Genomic DNA, 22132 nt, shown 5'->3' with positions numbered 1-22132 from the left:
ACAAGTAGCACTGAGCACTGGTATTGATGTCCCTAGAGGATTGAGGTAAAGGCCAAAGGAGGAGGCAGAGGGTGCTATTGATGATGGGGATCTCATAATAGGCAATGTTTTTGATGATATGTAGTTGTTGTAGCATGATGTTTTTTGGACTAAAGAGGCCATTTAGAGCCTCAATGTTTTTGCATTTTTTTCAGATATGTACTGTACTTAGTGCTATTTTCCTATATTCATCCTTACATGTGATATCTGTGAGCAAACCCTTCATATTTGATGAGCACATGTGTGTGTAAAGTAATTTTTGCATGTTTTATGTATTTTTTAGTACACTGGTTCTTCAACCCAATTTTTTGGCAATTTTTGCATGTTTTATGTATTTTTTAGTACACTGGTTCTTCAACCCAATTTTTTGGTTGTTCCAGCTGTGATAACTATGCTTGTAATCTTCTTGCAATAAATTGTCACAAATCACTTGGAGTAAATTCAATTCAGGTAGCAACTGTGTAATGTACTTAGGGAGGATAATTAATGTAAGGTTAGGTACCTAAGGAGGATAATTACTGTATAATGGGCATACACTTGGAATAAAGCCCACTAAGGAGTTGGTGTGAACTTATTAATTAATGTACTATAGTCCTGACTCCTATTCATTGAATAACGCTCGCTAAGTAGTTATTGGGTAATAAACGATATGATGGGGAGGTAGTTGGCATAGGCCCCTATGAATACTCATGAGACAGTATTTTTGCACATACATAACACTATATTCAGCATGTTGGATTTTGTATCATGACAAGCATAGCTTGTGGAGTGATTTCTTCCATAAGGAGCGATTGTTGGTGTTAACCCACCTTAAGGGTTTTCTCTACAATCTTAAATTTTATTTTTTTGCCAATGCATTTTGTTATTCTGGGATTTAAGTGTCTTATCTTTCATCCTAAGTCATCACGTTTGCCGATTTTTAAGGATCAAATTCGAAATTCAGTGCATTTAATCAACAGCCGTACAAATTTGATTCGGCTCATCTAGTTTGTTGTTCAACAAAGTCTTCATTAGTTAATTAATTTTTGTTGTATTTTTAATAATTGTTGATTATAGATATGCTCTTGAATGTTGTAGGTTCTTTAAATGTATGGTTGCCTTCAGAAATTTGAATATAGGTGCTCTTTCTTGGTGGAATGGTTTTCATTGCCATGATGCCTCTACGCACCAATATAGCTTGGAATGGTTGCTATCGTGCCAAAATGCTGCTTTGTGCGAGCAAATGCCTTGGTCTGGTTGTGTATTTGCCAATGGACACAATCTCTGTGAAGCCAGTTGATCATATATTGCAACAAGAACACCACATTCACTTCGCTAAAATAAAATGAGAAAGGAAGAAACAGAGAAATCACTAATTACTACGCATTAAAAAAACCCAATGAAAGACAGGCTGTTTTGTTTCTTATTCTTTGCAAAAATTTCTCTAATGTGTTTCCTTCTATCATAGGCATTTCTTGATGTTTTGTAGCTTGAGTTTGAACGTATTTGTTCTTTGCCTTGAAGATTGCATTGTAAATAATGGAATGAATTTTCTTTTATTCTTGAATGAGAATTTCTATTTAATTTCTGTGCTTCATCTGCAGCTTGCAGCCTGTAAGGGATACTCGGGAAAAACAAGTGCAGGTGTGGAAGGAGCTGATACTAAACTATTGCAAGCATCATAAGATCTTTATCATTAGCTTAGAAGAAGAATTTCCTCTGTTTTCTAACCCAGCAATTGATAGTAAGTCCTCTCCAAGCTCAAAGAGTGATTTACAATTTTACATAAATGCAACACATAAGAGGGATGAGTTCTGATTATTTTGACTGGTGTTTGAGTTACAAATGTAGAATAAATACATTCATATTTTTTGTCATGGGAAAAGTAATGAAGCAATCTGTTGAGCTTTTTTTCAAGCTCTTTGAGTTTTGTTCAATCAAATGTTTCAGCTCTTAGAAAGGTTGCCTAATTTGCAGGAAGGGAGAATTCAGCAAGTGGAAATAAAAAAAACAGAGAAAAATGGAAAATGGTGAAATTAGCAACTATGGTCTCTGAAAAGAAGGCAAATTATATCACCCTTTAGTTCTGAATGATCTTCAAATACAGCTAAGGTTTGAGTGTCAATACATCTAAATAGGTACAATTCTTAAGCACAAGATCTTTGGATGAACTTAGTAAGGGGGTTCAATAATTATCATCCAGTGGTATTTCTCTTGCAAACAATATTGAAATCCTTCAGAGCATGATGTGTGCAGCTGTACAACACATGATATTTCACCTGTCATTCATCAATTAAAAGAAGACAGTGGTAGATAGCTGTAGGATATTATAGGAAGGGACATGCTGACTCTCCCTATAATGAAGGAAGGGGAGGAGCCCTGAAGGGTTGGGTAGCCCAGGACTTTGTAGATGGAGGAGGCGTGGTACCTAGGTGTGAAGACCAGTAAAAGTAGCAATTCCTGAATAATAGGTACCAAAGTTCTAGAGGTTGGAATTGGACTTGGAACTGACTGAGGTTCAAACCACTTTCCAATCAGACTTGGATAAGTATCAGTCAATGACTTGGTTTATGAGTTTACTTAAAAATACGTAAAATATTGAAATCTTATTGAAAAAAATATTTTAAAGATTCCAAACCACTAAAGACAAAATATGTGAAGTCTGCTCCTGTATATACCATATAAGGGTGAATATAGCAAAATGTTAGTGAGTGCAAGATATACAAAAAAAACATAAAAAATGAGTCTCTAAATTGCCTCTAGAGTCCAAAACCCAGCATGGTACACAAGCTACTATCCTATAACAGAATATGGAGTGTTCCCTAGTAAGGTTTTCTAGGATTACTTAAGCTTGGACTTCATCCTAGGATTGCAGCTCTTTGAGGTTCAATTTTTTTTAAAACAATTTGATGATCTATTGATGAAGCATCTACCAAATGATCAATTGCATCTAATCCTTAACATGAGATTGATAAAACATCTACCACACGATCAACTGAATAACCCTAAATATTAGATTTAAATTTTGGCTTACTTCCCTAACATTGCGATTATTCTGGTTACATGGTATTGTACAGCCATTAAACTTTAAGAAAACTTTCCTGTTTGGCATATTTTCAGGATGCATGCGCCATTGAGGGAGCTTGATGGCAATCAATTTGGATACAAGCAATAAATTATGAGTTGATTCAGTACTACCTAGCATACAAACACCCAAAAGACATCCCGTGCATGCATAATTATTCATATCATCTGCTAATGTCTAATATGTTGTCTGAGCTGGAAATGGAAGCTGCTAGGTCTGAAAATTTGAAGCCTCATGACTTGCAAAGTACAACTGCAATTTATGTTTGAACTTGGAACCATATTTTACTGGACCTGTTATCATTCCAAAGGGGGCACATAGATTTTTTCACTTTGCATTATCACCACTGTGAGCCCAAGGTCACAAGGAAGCCCAAGATCACAAGTCAAAAGCCATGTCAATACCATGTGAGTCTTTGTATTTAGGTGTCCTAGGCCTTGAGATGGTCGGTCCCTTTGGGCTAAGTCCCAGGTCTTTTTGTCCTAGATAGGATTGGAGGACCTTGGATGTTATTGGGACTCATGGTTTATGGGAAATTTGGTTATGTAGGGGTGATCACCGGTGTATGAGCCAATCCAACTGGCATTAGTCTGCATCTATGTCTTGCCACATGGTTATGATCATAGAGGCTGTAGGTGCCCTTAACCTTGGTGCAATATTACTCAAATTGTTCTCAACATGGTAATGTCACAATTTCAGCAATTCGCATTTCCCGAGGCAGTACACATTTCTTGATGCATTTGGTCCTGAAAGTCAAAAAGTCAACTTGGTGTCAAAATGCATAGAGTGAAGAGAAGATGACATGCCATATTGAAATTTTTCTAAAATGTGAAAGCATTGATCAGAGATAGGTAGTCAAAGTTGGTCTAGTGGCACATTGGGGTTATGGGTGGCAAAACAGCAACAGAACTTGACAAAATAAGACATCCAATATATCAAAAGTGGTCTACAAAATTACCCTGACAAAACCTAGGTGGCGGATTCTCAGGTTCCTCCAAGGTGTTGGAGATCCCTTTCTCATGCATGATGATGTGGTACATATGGTCAAAGAATGGCAATGCAGGGGTTGATGTAGCCAATGGGGCTGGTGGCATAGGAAATCAAGGCAAAAAAATGAGCAAATTGTGGTGAAACCAAGGCAAAATACCCAAGGATGTTGGAGGCAATGCAAAGGTGGCCAAATTGACTTTCTACTAGCCATTATAGTCAAAGGAAATAGCCTTTGGAGGTCAAGAGGTGAGCATTGGGGGTCACCAGGACCATTTGGTGGCTTGTGGACACAAGAGTAGTTGTTTTCCTCCAAAGTACCAAATCGAGTTCAAGGACCAAATTGAGCCTCAAGCTAGCCACTAGGTGGAACATTGAGCATCCAAGGACAATTTCTTCATTCTTTGGGATCAATGCAAGTGGAACACTGGACTTCCAAGGGCCATGTGAACCAAATCAAACTCCCCAAGTGGGAAAATTCATTGTAATAAAAAAATATTTGTTGAATTTACTTAGTCTCCGACATGTGGATGACAATTAGAAATTATTATTTTGAGAGAGAGGTTAACCGTTAAACTAGTTGTTACCTCGCTTTTACAAACAAAATTATAAAATGGTAGCCTCTCCTTTCTGTCAAGTTGTTGAATTGAGAGAACAATAAATGCCGTAATTTAGAACTTTCATTTTTGCAAACACTTAGTCTCTATTGTGCGAGTTGGTTCTTTTTATTTCATGTTTTCTTGATACGTGTTATAACAAGGCTTTTAATTAAATAATTCATAACTAGTAAGGACTGCACAAATTTTGGAGGGACAATCCATTGATGGCCTACATAGCCACGTGGTGAGGGTGAACAAGGTGCTAGTCTTCTTCATTACTCTTGTTGTAGCCTGTAGGTGGAGTGAGTTGGAATCAGGGTTGGACCAATCCTTATAGTGGATAATTTCAACCAGGCAAAGATCTTTCCACCACATAGTCGATCTAAAGATTGGAGACGTTTCGCTGGAGGTTGCTGGTAGTTGGATTAGGAACGTTGTGGAGAGTTTTAGACACAGGTGGGGGTGATACACTCTTCTCGGGTCGAAAGGCCATCTCATTGCCCAAAGTGCATGGTCAACTTAAATGTGATTCAGATTCACAACCCAACAATCTAGAAGGTATAGGTTGTGGCCAAGGTAAGCTATTTATCATCAACTAAAATTTATATTAACCCCAAATTTTCAATTTTCTGTTTTAGTTAGTTTATTTTACTGGCTTGCTTTTAAAGTATTATAATGATTTAGCTAGTAACCCTTGGGATTTTGAGCAATAAAATTAGATCCAAACAAAGGGATCAATATAATTTGATTTGAGCTGTCATACGCATCATCTTCGCTGGTCTATTGAGTTACATATTGCTTATTTTCAGTAAATTACAACAATATCATATTCAAATTTTGCAGAAAATTCAAGGTACAAGGCTCCTTTCAAGTAAGTTCTATCATAAAGGCCTTGTAGTAAGTTCCCATTAGATTTTCCTGGTTAATATCTTTTATTTGAGGCTAAAATCAATCAATTCCAGCCATTAAAACTCTTTATCTCTTTGCTGGCAATTATTTCTGGATTTTCACCCAATGGGGTTTGACCCTAAGGCCTCTGCAACTAAATTTCCAGCTTCCAGTAAATTAATTTCTGTTGTAGTTTGAGGTTTACGAGTGATTTAAGATCATCTACATTCGATCTTCTAACTTTCCCACCCCTAGATCTTCAATCTAGAGTGCTTATACATTATTGGGCGGCATTTTTAATGGGATGTTGCTGTTGTTTTCTGTGTTTTTCTATAGATTTTCTAATCTGTAGTCATAGGACAATAGGTAAATTTACACAGTAACCCCTCCAAACAAAGGTCTAAATCAAGAATAATTGATAGAATTGATTAATATATTAAATTTACAATCACTTGGACTATTCACATGATTGCTGGTGTACATTTTTTTTCTGCATACTTTACAATTTTAGATCATTGTAATAGCAAAACAATTAACTCCTCTCTTCACCCATGACCCCATACAAGGCACTAATCATTCTTTAGTTGAGTGAAGTCATTTTACAGGAATCCTCCATAGCCTTTTAAGAGGGAGTTGCACGTAAAGAGTGGGGACTTGCGCTAAGGTGATAGTGGGCCCTTATACTGTGTGTGCCAATCTTAGCGGCTTGTAAGGACCTTGGCAACCTTGCCAGTTTGATTGGGAGCTGGACCGTTCATAGCTAATAGTGCATATCCATGTATAACATCTACAAATGTAAATTTCAGTTTTACTGTGGTTATCTGGGAATTAATTTTCTCCATTACACCGGGCTTTAGATTCTTATCTATTTTGATTTTGACATTTATTTAGTTTGGGAATTTAGTGTATATCCTGTGTTGTTGGGTATCATTATAAGATTTTGATGCTAAATATTCTCTCTCAATGGATCCTTATAGCTGGTGGAGAGTGCTGAAAACATGGATCATGCCATCTAGAGCCTTAGTAATCTTTGTCTTAACCCATCTGAGAAGAATATATTTATTGTAGTTGATGGTTTGATTCATTTAGATGGCTAGTTTGGTATGGAATTGACTGAACCAGCCAATTAAGACATGAAACCAGCTGGTTCAGTATGGAATTGGTGCTTGAACCAATTCAATGTCTGGTTCAATGCATCTGGAAGTCTGACCAATAGAATCAACAGGTTTTGGTTCTAGTTCGGTTGTTCGAAAGACATTATAATGTACAATAACCTACCAAACATGGGAGTTAAAATTATTGTTGCGATCAACTATTATCCCCTATTACAAAAGCATATTACATAGCATAGATGAAAAAATTGCTGAAAAAGCAATGACATCTTGATTTCAAACCTCAAACAAAAAATTGGCCTTAAAAAATTGGAGAAATGAGGAAAATATATGGCAAAGATTTGTAGGACAATTTTGAGCCTCTTTAAAGTGCTGATTCTTTTTTATAAAGTCATTTGTCTTCACAGCCTTTGTGGAATGAGAGGGAAGGTGTTTACCATCATCAACAACCAATCCTAATAGGGCCTGTTACCCACCAAAAGTGGGTAACCCCTAGGAGAATTTTTCTCCTCATTTGACAACCAGCCAACCAGTAGCCCCATGATGATCAGCACATAACACCATGCTAGAGTTCTCCGCCCATTGCTCAGGTCAGATCTCTCTCCCATCTGACATTCTTCTTGAAGGAAGGTGGGTCTGTTCAGTTTTCAAGTGCAATAGATGCAAACACTGATTTCTGAAATACTGTTAATTACTTCAAATGATACAGATCTTCTTTTAACAATTCTAGTTTATCATTAAGCAATTACACTTCATAAATTCAACCATAAAACCATAAAGCCTTGACTTGAGTGGCGTGGACCAGGTATTGCTGAAATGTAACTAGTTCCAGTCTTCATAATTGTTGTTGTATTCATTTCAAAGAAAAGAAAAAGTTATTATTTTAAAGTATGGGTTTCATGCTCTTTATTGATGGTCTTCTAGGTAAAAGCATGTTGTTCATGCTTCTAGGGTTTGTTAGGTTATAGGATTTATTGTCATGAGTCAAGAGAGTCAACATCATGTTTATAATACCCTTCTAGGCAAAATATATCTTGTAAAAGAAAATATTGGGTCTAGAAAGTCCTGGAAACCTCCAAAGTACAAGTCAGCCTTGGAAGCCTCAAGTCAACCTAAAGGAGGGAATTCGACCCCTTGGAAAGGCTATATAAAGGAGCAGTTCGACCTCATTTGGCACTCACTCACTCTCAAGTTCTATTCGAAGAGAAGAAGTTCAATCTAAGGCTAGAAGAAGCAAGGAAGAAGGAGCGAAGGTCTAGAAGGCAAGAGGAAACCAAGAAGACTTGTTTGTGGGCTCTTTCTCTCTCTCACGTGCGAAGTTCTAGGGTTTTTGCAACTACAAAGGGAGGCTGAAATTGCAGAAGGAGAAAGTGTAGTATCAAGTTGCTAGGAGAAGTAATATTCTGTCTTGACTTAGTTGACTTGGGGAGGATCTGTCTTGCTCAAGGAAGGACTCTTGAAGAGGCTGGATTAGGGTTTCTGTAGTAGCTGCAAGGTCGAGGTTGCAAGACGAAGATTGCAGGATGAAGTTGCAGGGTTGAAGTTGCAGCTAGAAGCTGGTTGATGTAGGATTAAGCTGTGATAATCTAAAGGGCTGACTTGGTACTTGGAGGAGGTCTTGGTTTAGGGTTTGGGTTTTAACTTTTTGTTGTCTCATTTGAAGTAGTTTCTATAAGAAGAGAAGAGTTTCTAGGTTTTCCCCTCGGAGAGGTTTTGCCCTGGCTTGGAGCCTAACTTCTGTGTCCACTGCCTTTATTATTTTGCTACTGATATTTGTTTGATGAATAAGATCTAATAAAGAAACACAAGAAGAATAATAAAGTTCACAAACTAGTATTAAGGTTAAGGAAAACCAGAATTAATAGCTACCACATTGTATTTTCCAACATGGTATCAGAGCTAAGGTGAACAAGAAGGCAGCTGGAAGGATCATCTTGTGGACACAAGAAGGGTTTGCTTGTCAAGGGGAAGGCGAAAAGAAAACCTATTGATCTAGAAGAAGTGTCTCATTAGGAAAAAGCTTGAAGAAGAAGACTACAAGAAGATTGTTGTCCTCTCTTGAGCAAAGGATCTAGTTGAAGGCTGATTGGTAGACCTCGCTGAAGGAAGCATCAAAAGATTTTGGTATAATCACTTTTGGAAGCGAGTATTGAAGTCTCTTTGAAGATCTTGGAACCCTCAAGATAGTTGGAGACATCATCAGAAAAGGGAAGGCTCTTGATCATCAAGTAAGTACCATATTGTTACTCGATGTCTGAACCTATAGGTCATATGGGTACTTTCTGCAAGGAAAGCAATAAGCTCGTTGGCTCATTAAATTACTGAGCATGGAAGAAAATGATTGACCTGGCACTTATAGAACATGAAGAAATGAAATATGTTATTGGTAAAATCACTGAACCTTGCAAAGACAAGACTTGAGAACTAGAAAAGTTCAAGAAAGGAGAAGTAAGGGCACAAATGATCATCGTTGAATCCATTATGGATGCTCTTGTTCCATTTGTTGCAAATTTGAAAACTTCTAAGGTTATGTATGACAAGAGAGTGAATTTCTACTTTGTAAGTACATCAGGACAAAAGATGCCTTTGAGGAATAAGCTATATAGAATGTAGAAATCAAAGGATGAGGACATGGTATCCTTCCCAATGAAGATCTCTCAATTAAGAGATCATTTGCAGGGGCTTGGAGAGACGATTTCTGATTCGGGAATGACCATCTGTGTACTGAATGCATTGTCAGTAGAATGGAGCAGCTTTGCAACTGTTAGTTTTTGTAGCATCGGATGATGTTCTAGACTCAAAACTTTGTGGAGAGGCTAAAACACATGGGTTCTCCAAAACCCAGAAATTGTTTTTGGAAATTCCACCTAGAGATGGCTCAATTAAATTAATTGACCACAATTAAAAATTTCCTAAGTCTAACTTAGGAAAAATGGTTAATTAATAGAAATTAATTGAGAAAGGCGAGAATTCTCTAGAAACTCACACAAATCGACTTGGAGATGATCTCAACCATCAATTAAGTTTTAATCGTGGCCGTTGGAGTCCCAACTAGAGATTATAAGAGGAGGTCGATGGGTAGATGGATAATATGCCAGTGCAAATACTCAGTGGTCAAGGTAGTTTGATTTTTCCAGTGCAAGTGATTCAGCGGAGAGATTGAGCTAGTGATTGAGTAGCAGGTGTCAGAGGGGTAGAGTAGCAGAGTCCAGAGGAAGTTTTCCAGTTACGAAGAGTTAGAAAGAGGAGGCCGAAATTATTCTCCAGGAAGCAGCGCAGGGACTGCGTAGTTGCTTCAGCAGAGTAGTTCGATTGGGTTGAAGGGAAGGTCGTTTTCGGTTCCAGAGGTCGGGAAGATTTTCTAGAGTGTCAGAGAGAGTTTCCCAGTTAGCAGTAGGCATGACAACTTGATTTGTGGTAGTTTCAGGCTAAGCGTGTAGCAGACTGCACAGGGTTGACGCAGAGGCTGCGCAATGCAGGTTAGACGACTTGCTCTTCAGAGGCAGTCAGGTGCCGGGATTGCTTAGAGAGAGGGTAAAATCCTTCAGTATATATTTGCCAATATTTCCCTTGGGTAGAATCGCTAGTTTGGCAACATTTTATTGCACTCGGAAATTGTGCTACTACATAATAATAAAAACCCTCACTGCTACATTGATTTTTCCACATTGGAGTTTTTCGGGGACAATTGTCCAAAAATAACGGTATCATAATTTTCGTGCGTGTGCTAGCATTTCTCAGTTTCCAACATTTTTTCCGTAGCGTTTATTCTTTTTGTGAAGAAATTATAGTGAATATTTTGTTATTTTGCCATTAACAAAATAAACTGCATGATTAATTTATCAGTTAGAAGAAATATTTCCAGTTGCTGCATTTCAAGGAATTTTTCACATGGTACCAGAGCATATTTGATGAACAGGAAGCTCAGAGGTGGAAGAGAAAGAAAATTTCGCTGTTCAGAGTGCCAACAAGATGAATTTGCGAATTGTTGGACAACTAAGTCACCTGACACGGGGATTTGGAATTCGACGGATACGGGGATTCGATTGTCGGATATGAACACGTTGACCCCCTCAAAGCAAGACATGTTCAGATACGTTATATATATTAAAAATTACATATTTCTTACACTCATTCATGATACAAATTCATTGATTTAAACATAGATCTTCATCTAGATGTAAGTTTTACAAAGTAACATTATGCATACAAAATTACAAATACAATTGTGACATAAATGATAAATGATAAATTATAATACATATTCAATTCATCAATGATCCAATAGGAGAAAGACAAGATAGTAAGATAAAGATACTGTAGTTTTCTCATTAAGTCATCAAAATCAAAATGTGTTACTGTTTACATAGGTAGTGCAATGCCAATGGCAAATAGAAATAGCAAATACAAAATAACTACAACTACAAGTCTACAAGTATACAAGCCTCAAGGCAGTAGGTAGCTCATGACTCATGAGTCATCAATCCTCATAGTCATCATCAAAATCAGCATCACTGTCCTCATCATCATGGTCACCACTGCTCTCCTCTGCTGCATCCTCCTCCTCTGTATCCAAAGTCATCTCTGCATCTGCTAGTGTGGAGGATGACCCCTCTACAGTATCACCATCATTAAATCTGACAGGCTCTAGCATTGGATCATTGAGATCGAAGTTGGCCAATGCCAACTCAACATTGCTGTCCAAACCCATATCATCAGGAAAGAGATCCCACATCTTTGTCTTTCCTTTCAACCACTCATCCCTCTGCCTGTAAATAAGACGAAGGTTGGTGTGCACATACACCATTGTCTTTGCCTTGGACTGCTCAAGCCTGCTCTTCTTGACACTATACAAATTCCCATATGTGCTCCAATTCCTCTCGCAACAAGAGGATAAAGTCACCTGAGAAAGGAGCCTCATGGCTAACTGCTGTAGAGGAGGGCTTGTTGCTCCATGAGTTGCCCACCAAGAATAGGGATTCTTAGCCCCCCTTTCTCTAATGAGATCATATCCTGCAAATCGACTAGTGCCAGTGGAAAACTCTGCAAAGGCATCCTCCACCTCATCAAGGGATGCTCGATCTTGAAAAACATGCCTGAATGCATCTTTCCTCCTCTGTGAGATTTCACCATCCATGTGAGGAGGGAATTTGCGGGAAGGTCCACCATTCAGCCACTCATGGCTGTAGTATTTTGGGTTCAATGAGTGAGCCAAACAATGTAAAGGTGTGCAATTCTTGTCCCATTTGCTGACAAGAATATCTTGTATAGTGGTGAAGAAGGCCTCTGATGATGTCTCATACTCGGGGCACTCACTCTGTAAAATAATGCTCCTCACAGACTCAATCATGGAATCCCATCCCTCATAAACCTCTCCTAGGATGGGTTGGTCTGTATATGCAAATTGAAGCAAAGAAATGATAGGGTCCATGATCTGAATAATTAGATCTACCCTCTCCCACCAAGCATCATCTAACGCTGTGTCCTTCACTCTTTTAGAGGCTACTTGATCTATGTTTCTCCAAAAAGACCAAAACTCTGAAATAACCATGGCCCCAAGAGAGGTCTTGACCTTCCTCAACCTCTTCAACATGATGAATGAAGAGGCAAATCAGGTATCTGCAATCTTCAACAATGATAGATTGTTGTACTCCTTGTAGATGGTGAGGGCATTTGCATGATTTTGTACAAAGTTATGGATATGCCGTGCATCCTCAATAATATGACCAATCCAAAGCACATTAGAAGCAATCGATTTCAGTGCTAAGTTCAATGGATGGACAATGCAAGGTGTCCAAAACAATTGTGGATATTTAGCTTCCACAATCATGCCAACAACCTTGCAAACAGGTGCATTATCTGCAATGATTTGCACACAAGAATCAACACCTACATCTTCAATAACTTTAATAAACAACTCACCCATATATTGTGCATCCTTGTATTGTCCAAGTGCATCCACTGCTTTGAAGAAAACTGGACCATTCAAGGAAGACATCATGAAGTTGATGAGTGGCTGCCGTGCTGGATTTGTCCATCCATCATAAACAATGCTAACCCCAGATGTTGGCCATGATGCTTTAATAAGCTCAAGCATTTTTTCCACCTCTTTTTTTGCCTTCGTCAACAATGTGGTTCTAAGCTTCTCTGACCCAGGAGGCACATACCCTGATGGAGCCCCTTGAGTTAGAGCTCGACACATCTCAATAAATAGAGGTCAGCGTGTAACGTTAAAGCATATGAAGTTTTGATAGAAAAAAAGGCAATGGTGAGATCAAGCTCTTCCTGTTTCTCCTTCTGAAAAATCTTGTCCATTGGACCAAGTGAAATTGCCTTTCTTTTTGCTGCTTGTCCCCCACCAGAACTCTCAAATGGGAATTTGTTGCTGCTTTTCCTCAAGAATGGAAGGGGGTCATCATTCTTGGTTTTTTTTGATTTTGCAGCCACATTTGCCATACCAACATTGGACTCTCTTAGCATTTCTTTCCTCTTTGGTAAAGGCACATTTGTACAAGCTCCAATTCCACAACTTGGTAAAGCCAACAAATGACCTTTCACACAGAAATATGTGCTCGTGAAAGTATTGTGGCAATAGCTGCATTTCCAACTCACATTGCCTCCTCCCTTCACCTTGTTGGGTGGCCCTTGCTCTCTTGTGACATATTTCCACAAGGGATATTTGTTACCTTGAGGAGGAAGTCTTCCCTCAACATTTGAAGCTGTTGTTGCAACCCCACTTGCAATAGAGGTAACACTTGTAGACCCTGATGAAATTGGGAGAGGAGGGACATCTCCAATGGGGACATTCATCCCCTTCCTTTGCCCCTTCCCTGTTGCCCTTGATTGAGCCATGAATGTTGTAAATAAATAAACAAAAAATGCACAAATTTGTAAAAGAAATGCACATGCAAACTGCTGTAATAAAAATGCAAAAAAAGAGAGAGAAAGCGCACTTGTTGCTTGAATATCCTTGAAAATGCTCCCACACCCTTTGCCCCTTGCTCCCAAACACCCACAACAAACTAAACAAGTGAATGTGCAAATAGAAAGGCAAAACTAACTTTATAACGTCGCTCAGCATCCCTTTTTCCGGATTTGAATCCGAAAATCGGGATTCGTCGTGGCCGATCGGGACACGATCCGGATTCGATCATGTCCCCATCAGACATGACGAATCCCGATTTTCAGATTCGAATTTGCCCGAATCATGTCTGATTTGCTGGATTCGGGACACGACGGGCCTAGGGGACGAATCTGGTTTCATAGCTGGACAGGGGTTCGATTTCCAGTTGTAGGTGGTAGGAAAATTCAATTTGTCCGGGCAAGAGATTCCAACAGGCAGAGGAAGCAATAACTCAGTATTTTTGCAAAGCAGATTCCTTGTCTAGGCACAAAGGGTTTGCAATAGTTTGCTAGAGCAGATTCAGTGTTGGGTGGAAGAGAAATTGCACACACAGGGGGAGATGTCTCTTAGAGGGTTTCTAGTTCAGAAATCCAAATTTCTAGTTGCAGAAGGCAGTAACAACATACATATTTTCTCACTCCAGGAGAGAGTTTGAATAGTAGAGCAGGCAGCCAAGCAAGGAAGAGAGGGGGCTTCCTGATTTATTTCCCAGTTTTTGATGTTCGCAGATTGTGCTGTTTTCAAGAGAGGTCGTATGAGTTAGCCAAAATGGAGATCTGGGTAACATATCGACTTCCAGATTGGTGTAAGAGGAAGTATGAGTTATCCAATGTGAGTTGCAAAGCGAAGAAGGGTCCCAACCAGGGACTAGGCTTGAAAGGAGATAATGAGGCACCAGATCTAGAGTATGAAACTCCAGTGTGTCAAACAGGTAGGGTTCAATGCAGTTGCAAAAAGGAGATCAATTAGATTAGTTCCAGTTTGTTGCAGCGGGATCATCACCCTTGCTACAGGGGCCCACAGGATTCAGTAGCAGGAGGATCAATGTTAGTTGATGCAATTAGTTCTAGAGTGATTATTGCAGATTAGCAACAGCTGGATACTGAGGAGTGCAAAGCAGTGTTGACAACAGAGCAGGAGGCTCAGTGCAGAGTCAACAACAACACAAATTTCTCAGTAGACAGTGCAAAGGCTAGTAGTAGTTGGATGCTCAAGAGACAGTTGCAGCACAGAGACACAAATGATTCAGTGTTTTGGATGCTTCTCAGTTGCAGCAACAACAACTTGAGAGGGAGTGCAGTGCAGATGCAGAGTTAGCAGCAATACAGGTTGTACAATGTAGTGTCAACAACAACACAGATGCAGCATGGTTCAGCGACAGTTAGTGGCAGATGAATTAGAGTTAGCGCACTAGTTGGTGGACAATGGCAAGTAACTACAATTGTCAGACATCAACAACGTGGTTGGAGGATGTTGTAGAGACAGGGTGTTGTGACAGTTGTGCAACACTAGTTGGAGAGAACACCTTCCTCGCTAAGAGGGAGTGTTAGTTTTTGTAGCATCAGATGGTGTTCTAGTCTCAAAACTTTGTGGAGAGGCTAAAACACAAGATTTCTCCAAAAACTAGAAATTGTTTTTGGAAATTCCTCCTAGAGATGGGTCAATTAAATTAATTGACCACAATTAAAAATTTCCTAAGTGTAACTTAGGAAAAATGGTTAATTAATAGTAATTAATTGAGAAATGTGAGAATTATCTAGAAACTCACATGGATCGACTTGGAGATGATCTCAACCATCGATTAAGTTTTAATTGTGGCCGTTGGAGTCCCAACTGGAGATTATAAGAGGAGGCCGATGGGTAGATGGAGAATACACCAGTGTGGATATTCAGTGATCAAGGCAATTCGATTTTTCTAGTGCAGGTGATTCAGCAGAGAGATTGAGCCCGTGATTGAGTAACAAGTGTCAGAGGGGCAAAGTAGCAGAGTTCAGAGGAAGTTTTCTGGTTCCAGAGAGTTAAAGAGAGGAGGTCGAAATATTTCCAGTTGTTGCATTTCAAGGAATTTTTCATAGCAACAAGCATCTAAGAAAGACTCAACTTCTTTTGATGAGTTGTGGGCTCAATGCATCTTGGAAGAAACTAGGATCAAGGCAAAGGATGACATTGGATCAAATGAACAGTCTCAAGCCTTTATAGCTCGAATCAAGAAGCTAAAGAAGGGAAAGTTTGGAAAGTCCAAGAAGAAAGATATGTCCAAGGTTCAATTTTTTAAGTGCAATGAGTATGGACACTTTAAGAGGGATTGTCCAAACCAACAGAACAACAAAAGGAAAGAGGCGAGGCTCACATAGCTAAGGAAATGGGTGAACTTGAGAAGAAGCCGAAGAAAGAAGGTGTGAAAGATCTTTACAATTGAAGAAGGCACCCTATCTGTCAGTTTCTTTATGAAGATTGGTATTTCCTTTATAATAGTATGCATTGTTGCTTACTCTAGAAGAATCTTGATTTTGTATAGCATCATAGAGAAAAGCATGTAGCGTATTTAGATTTTACTTGGTTAAGTTGCTTTGTAGAAATCATCTAGCCTTTAAAGATAGAATAGATAGACCATTTTGCATATTGTTCATCTAGGCATTTTCTAACATTATGTTGGAGGTAGTCATCTCGCTAAGGTGGATCATCATGATCTTGTAAGAACCATCATTTTGGAAGGTTCTTGGAAGAAGCATTACGACAACTTAGTATACATTCGATATACTACAGAAGGATGAAGGAATGCAATGGGTCAGGTTGCAGGCTCGTTTTAGGGCATATGGCTAGATGATTGAATGAAAGCATAGAACTGCATATTGGAAGTAAACTTTGGATAGGATTCATGTGTACAGAATCCTGTAAAAGAAAGTTGGTCATAAGATATGCTTAGTATATGGTTATATGATGCTTGAAAGAAGAATTTGACTTACTCAAGGATGAATAAAGAATTAAGACTTTCTCTAGATTATGTAAGAGTAATGATTAACAGCCAGTATAATATCTAGAAGAAAAGTTCTAACTTGGTAATCAAGTTCGATCCTTGGGCACTTTGATGCATGAAGGAAGATTTGAGTGGAGATGGTCCATGAGAATGTTGATGCTTGGATGAGAAGGTCATCATGGCGAGGTAAGTCTAATTTTAATTGTTTTTGGTTATCTGTTAACATATTATTTTGCTGCCTGGAAGGATATTGCATGGATATATGAAGAATGTTGAGGCAACCTCAACATTGGATACCTGGCAATTATAAAGTCAATATATTCATCTTGGGATTGAAAGGTAGCAGTATGAGAAGATAACTTGAAGGTCAATAAGGGAGATCACTTTCATATAGAAGCTATGATCAACTTGAAGTTTGGAAAGGCTCAATATAATGCCTTCATCTGTGATGACAAGATGAAAGGGATGAACAAGAAAAATGACTTGGATTGTGCCACAAGATTGAAGAGTGAAGATGGCTCCATGATACCTAGAAAGAAAGCAAGCTTGATACAAGAGATGTGAAGAAAATAGGGAGACGTGTAGCTATGAAGAGGAGATAGTTGATACTCTTATAAAGACAAGCTATAAGGCTTGTGGTGTTGACTTTTAGAAATTGAAAGAAGTCTGGAATCTCCTCTAATTTTGAGGAGCAAAGGAGTCTCCTTGAATAGGAACAAGGGTCTATTCTCTAATCAAAAGGAGAATAGGAATATCCTCTCTGGTTGAGAGGGAGTGGTGTTGGACATCGCATGTGTATTCTCTTCTTCATGTGTCAAGCACTTGACCAGGACTAACAGCTGTAAAGTGAAGGCCTTGAAGAAAGAGTAGTGGAGGATTGGATAAGCATCTGTGGTTTCCTTGAGGATAGAGCATCCAAGAAAGGAAAGGGACTGACACTTTTTGAGGATAGGACAAGTATCCAAGATAAGAGTGGTCGAAGAGGATCGATATTCTTTGAGGATCCAAGAATGGAAATCTAAGATAAGAATAGTCCTAAAAGGACATACCTTGGGAACATTCAGATGGGGTATGTGCCTTGTAGAGGTAGTGCAGTATTAGACGTAAATCCTCCTAGCATAATGCTCTTGAATGAAGTTGAGCTTGTTTAATTAGGCCTTTGAGACAATGCTGGTCATAATGATGATGCTTATAGTTGGCTTATCAATCTGACTCTTCTTATTAGAACTATTCAATTTGAGAATGATGTTCTACTGATTATACAATCATGAATACCTCTCTAGTTAAGAGGGAGTGTTGGAAATGTAACTAGTTTCAGTCTTCATAATTGTTGTTGTATTCATTTCAATATGTATCTTATGTAACAAAAAAAAGAAGAAAAGAAAAGTTATTATTTTAAAGCATGGGTTTCATGCTCTTTATTGATGGTCTTCTAGGTAAAAGCATGTTCTTCATGCTTCTAGGATTTTTTAGGTCATAGGATTTATTGTCATGAGTCAAGAGAGTCAACATCATGTTTATAAGACCCTTCTGGGCAAAATATATCTTGTAAAAGAATTTATTTTGAGTCTAGAAAGTCCTGGAAACCTCCAAAGTACAAGTCGGCCCTAAAAGCTTCAAGTCGGCCTAAAGGAGGGAATTCGATCCCTTGGAAAGGCTATATAAATTTTAAAAGAGTAGTTTGACCTCACTTGACACTCTCTCACTCACTCACAAGTTTGATGTCAAGAGAAATTCGATCTAAGGCTAGAAGAGACAAGGAAGAAGGAGCGAAGGTGTAGAAGGCAAGAGGAATTCAAGAAGACTTGTTTTTGGGCTCTTTCTCTCTCACACGTTCGAAGTTCTAGGGTTTTTGCAACTACAATAGGAGGCTGAAATTTGCAGGTCCGAGTTGCAATAGGATGAAGTGCCGTATCAAGTTGCTGGGAGAAGGAATATTTTGTCTTAACTTCGTTGACTTGGGAAGGATCTGTATTGCTCAAGGAAGGACTCTTGAAGAAGTTGGATTAGGGTTTTTGTAGCAACTACAAGGTCGGAGTTGTAAGACAAAGATTGTAGGATGAAATTGCAGCATCAAAGTTGCATCTAGAAGTTGGTTGATGCAGTATTAAGCTGTGATAATTTGAAGGGTTGACTTGGTACTTGGAGGAGGACTTGGTCTAAGGTTTGGGTCTTTGTTGTCTCATTTGAAGCAGATTCTATAAGAAGAGAAGAGTTTCTGTGTTTTCCCCTTGGAGGGGTCTTGCCCTGGCTTGGAGCCTAACTTCTGTATCCACTGTCTTTATTATTTTGCTCTTGATATTTGTTTGATGAAGAAGATCTAATAAAGAAACACAAGAAGAATAATAAATTTCACAAACAAGGATTAAGGTTAAGGAAAATCATAATCAATAGCTGCCACATTGCATTTTCCAACAGGTTTGACCATGAGATTCATTGGTCAATTTGACCTCATAATTGACTAGCTGCATTAGATCTATCTCTTGTTCAATTGAAGAATTTCCTACTGTCTTTATGGTTTTATGGTTGAATTTCTGAAGTGTAATTGCTTAATGATAAAGTGGAATTGTTAAAAGAAGATCTATATCATTTGAAGTAATTCTCGGTACTTCAGAAATTAGTGCTTGTATCTATTGCACTTGAAAAATCAACATGGTATCAGAGCTTTGGTGACGAAAAGGATGTTGATATCACTCTTAAAGAAGCTTTGGTAAGAGATCACTCTTGAGGAAAATCCCTATATCTACAATCTATTTGCTTGTCTATGACTATGGGTTCCCATATGAAGGCAAAAAACAAATTAGAAGGAGCTACGAACTTTAGGGCTTGGAAAACACGGATTGATCATCTTCTTGCAAAAGAGGATCTCTTGGGCATTGTGAAAGGCAAGGTCACTAAACCTTAAAAAGATGAAGAGAAATTGTAATTTGAGAAATATGATATTACAACTAGAAGTATCATTGTAGATTCCATCATAGATCATTTGATCCCATATATTGCAAATCTTGACTCTTCCAAGAAAATGTATGATGCCCTAATTGGTTTGTATATGATCAATAATATTGGTGAAGCAATGAGTTTGAAAAATGAGCTTAGTGATGTTAGAATGACAAGGAATGATACTATAGCCTCATATTTCATGAGGATTTCTCAATTCATAGACCAACTTCAAGCAATTGATGAAATCGTTCCCAAAAAGGAACTAGTAACTACAACACTTAATGGTTTACTTGAATCAAGGGATTCATTTGCAGCAGAAATATGTGCCAAAGTTTGATGAAATATGGACTGCATGTACTCAAGAAGAATCAAGACTCATACCAAGAGGAAAGATTCAAAGATCTGAAGAAGGTGACTCTCAGGCATATGCGACGCGATTCAAGAAGGGTAGAGGAAAAAATAAGTTTGGATTTCAAAGAAGAAATGGAGGAAAAAGAAATGAAGGAAGAAGACCTGCCCTCAAGGAAAGAGAGATATGTCAAAAGTACAATGCTATGAATGTCACAAATATGGTTAGACACGATTGTACTAAAAGATCGAATGATAGAAAGAGAAAAGGAAAGCAACATGCTTCTACATCAGATTTTGAAAAACTTCCAAAGAAACTTAAGAATGAAAATCCAGGTAATAAAGAATGTTTCTATTCTTTGCACTTACTAGTCTGTTGCAGATAGTGAAGACTTGTGGCTAGTAGATAGTGGTGCCTCAAGGCACATGATAGGAGATTGAGAGAACCTCACAAGTCTAATGGAAAGAAGATTATCACAAAAGGTGGAACTTGGGGACAATAATAGTTATGTAGTCAAAGACATTGGGAATACGTCCATTGAGCTAGAATCAGGTGATAATGCTCATCTTAGCAACATATTATATATACCAGGTTTGAAGAAGAATTTGGTTTCTATTTGATGCTTGGAAGATAAAGGAGATACAGTAGTATTCGTTGATGGCAAAATTTTTGTTTGTCCCAAAGGCTATAGTATAGATTTTGCTAGAGGAATTGGAGTTCGTGAAGGAAGATTGCATAAACTTTTGAAACAACCTACTCAAGCACTTGTACATAATGATATTAATCCATGTGAGCTTTGGCATAGAATATATTCTCACCTTCACTATAAAACTTTGCCAGCCTTAAAGCCGATTGTTGCAAGTATTGCAGATTTGCAGGAAGTCCATGAAAATGTATGCAAAGGATGTGCGTTTGGGAAGAATGTCAAGAAACCTTTTCCATGTAGTGAAAGTAGATCTAAGGAAGGCCTAAATCTAGCTCATTTTGATGTATGTGGTCCAATGCCACTAAAGTCTCTTGGAGGATCTTTATTGATGATTTCTCTTTCAAGATGTGGATCTACTTCATGAAGATGAAAGATGAAGTCTGACAAATTCCAAGAATTCAAGGCTTGATTCCAAAAATTGAAGGGAAATTAGATCAAGACCTTGAGATCTGATGATGGAGTAGAATATACCTACAAGGAGCTTGTTGCCTTTTGTAAAGAAGCTGGGATTAAGAGGGAGTTGATAGTCCCTTACAATCCATAACAAAATGGAGTTGTTGAAAGAAAGAAGAATAAATCTATCGAAGAATCCGTCAAGGCAATGATGCATGACCAAGACTTGCCAATGTTCCTATGAAGTGAAGTGTCTATGACAATTTCCTACATTCAAAATAGAAGTCCTCATCGAATTTTGGAAGTCAAGACTCCTGAAAAAGTGTTCACCCTAAGTTGCACGAAATGCTAAAACGTTTCGGAGTTTCCGAAACGAGCACGTTTAGAAACGTCACCTCCTAAAAATGGAAACAACAGTTGAAATGTCGAGTTTTGATTACATGATGGTCGAGTTTCGGTCAAGTTTCAGTCGAGTTTCGGAGTTTTGGGTACGGGTATGACTTGAAACACCGGGTTCCTAGAAGTTTTGTGCAACATAGCGTTCACCAGACAAATACCTCAGGTTGGTCATTTGAGAATATTTGGTTGTCTTGTTTATATCCATGTACCTAAAGATAAGAGAAGGAAGCTAGAGCCTTCATGAAAGAAAGGAATATTCATTGGATACAATGAATCATCAAAGGCCTATAGAATCTATGTTCTAGGTCAAAGATAGGTTAAAGTTAGCAGGGATGGGACCTTTGATGAGAATATGGCTTATTGGAAATCTATAGAAGTATCCATGGAATTTGATGGTGCCAAAGAACACAAAGCTCCCAAGGAAGAAGTTATTGGTCCATCCAATATTGCAGAACATCTCGAAGATCATCTAGAAGAGCCAAAAGGGCCTAGCGAACCAGTGGATCCGATTGTTGTTCCTGAAGTCAAGAAAAGGCCAGCATGGCTTAGATCTACCTTGCAGGAAGCAAAAGGACATGCAACACCACGTGGCACCTTTATGGAAAGCAAGGGACCAAAAAGGTATTTTGGTTATGCAACTTTGATGATGAATCTCATTGATGCTAAAACTTCCACTTTTGAAGAAGCAACTAGGCAACAAGTATGGAAGGATGCAGTGTTAAAAGAATACCAATCAATTATGAAGAATGTTGTATGGGAGATTGTGCCTAGACCT

The 22132-nt window shown here is 38.4% G+C and overlaps 1 protein-coding gene across 4 annotated transcripts in view; it reads left to right on the top strand.

The window, feature by feature from the left end:
* Positions 1-22132, top strand: part of LOC149139427 (vacuolar protein sorting-associated protein 25-like) — a 144820-nt gene that overhangs the window by 86364 nt on the left and 36324 nt on the right. For all 4 annotated transcript variants that reach the window (XM_089446361.1, XM_089446360.1, XM_089446358.1 and 1 more), the window contains one exon: positions 1623-1762. In XM_089446361.1, the coding sequence (XP_089302487.1) occupies positions 1623-1762 (140 nt within the window). The remainder of the gene's footprint in view (positions 1-1622; positions 1763-22132) is intronic.

Source organism: Pinus tabuliformis, chromosome X (genome assembly GCF_031772625.1).
Source record: "Pinus tabuliformis cultivar Carrire ecotype Pingquan chromosome X, CPIR1, whole genome shotgun sequence".
Taxonomy (NCBI): Eukaryota; Viridiplantae; Streptophyta; class Pinopsida; order Pinales; family Pinaceae; genus Pinus; species Pinus tabuliformis.
The sequence above is the reverse complement of the archived record's forward strand: the minus strand, read 5'-3'. Positions and strand labels throughout refer to the sequence as shown.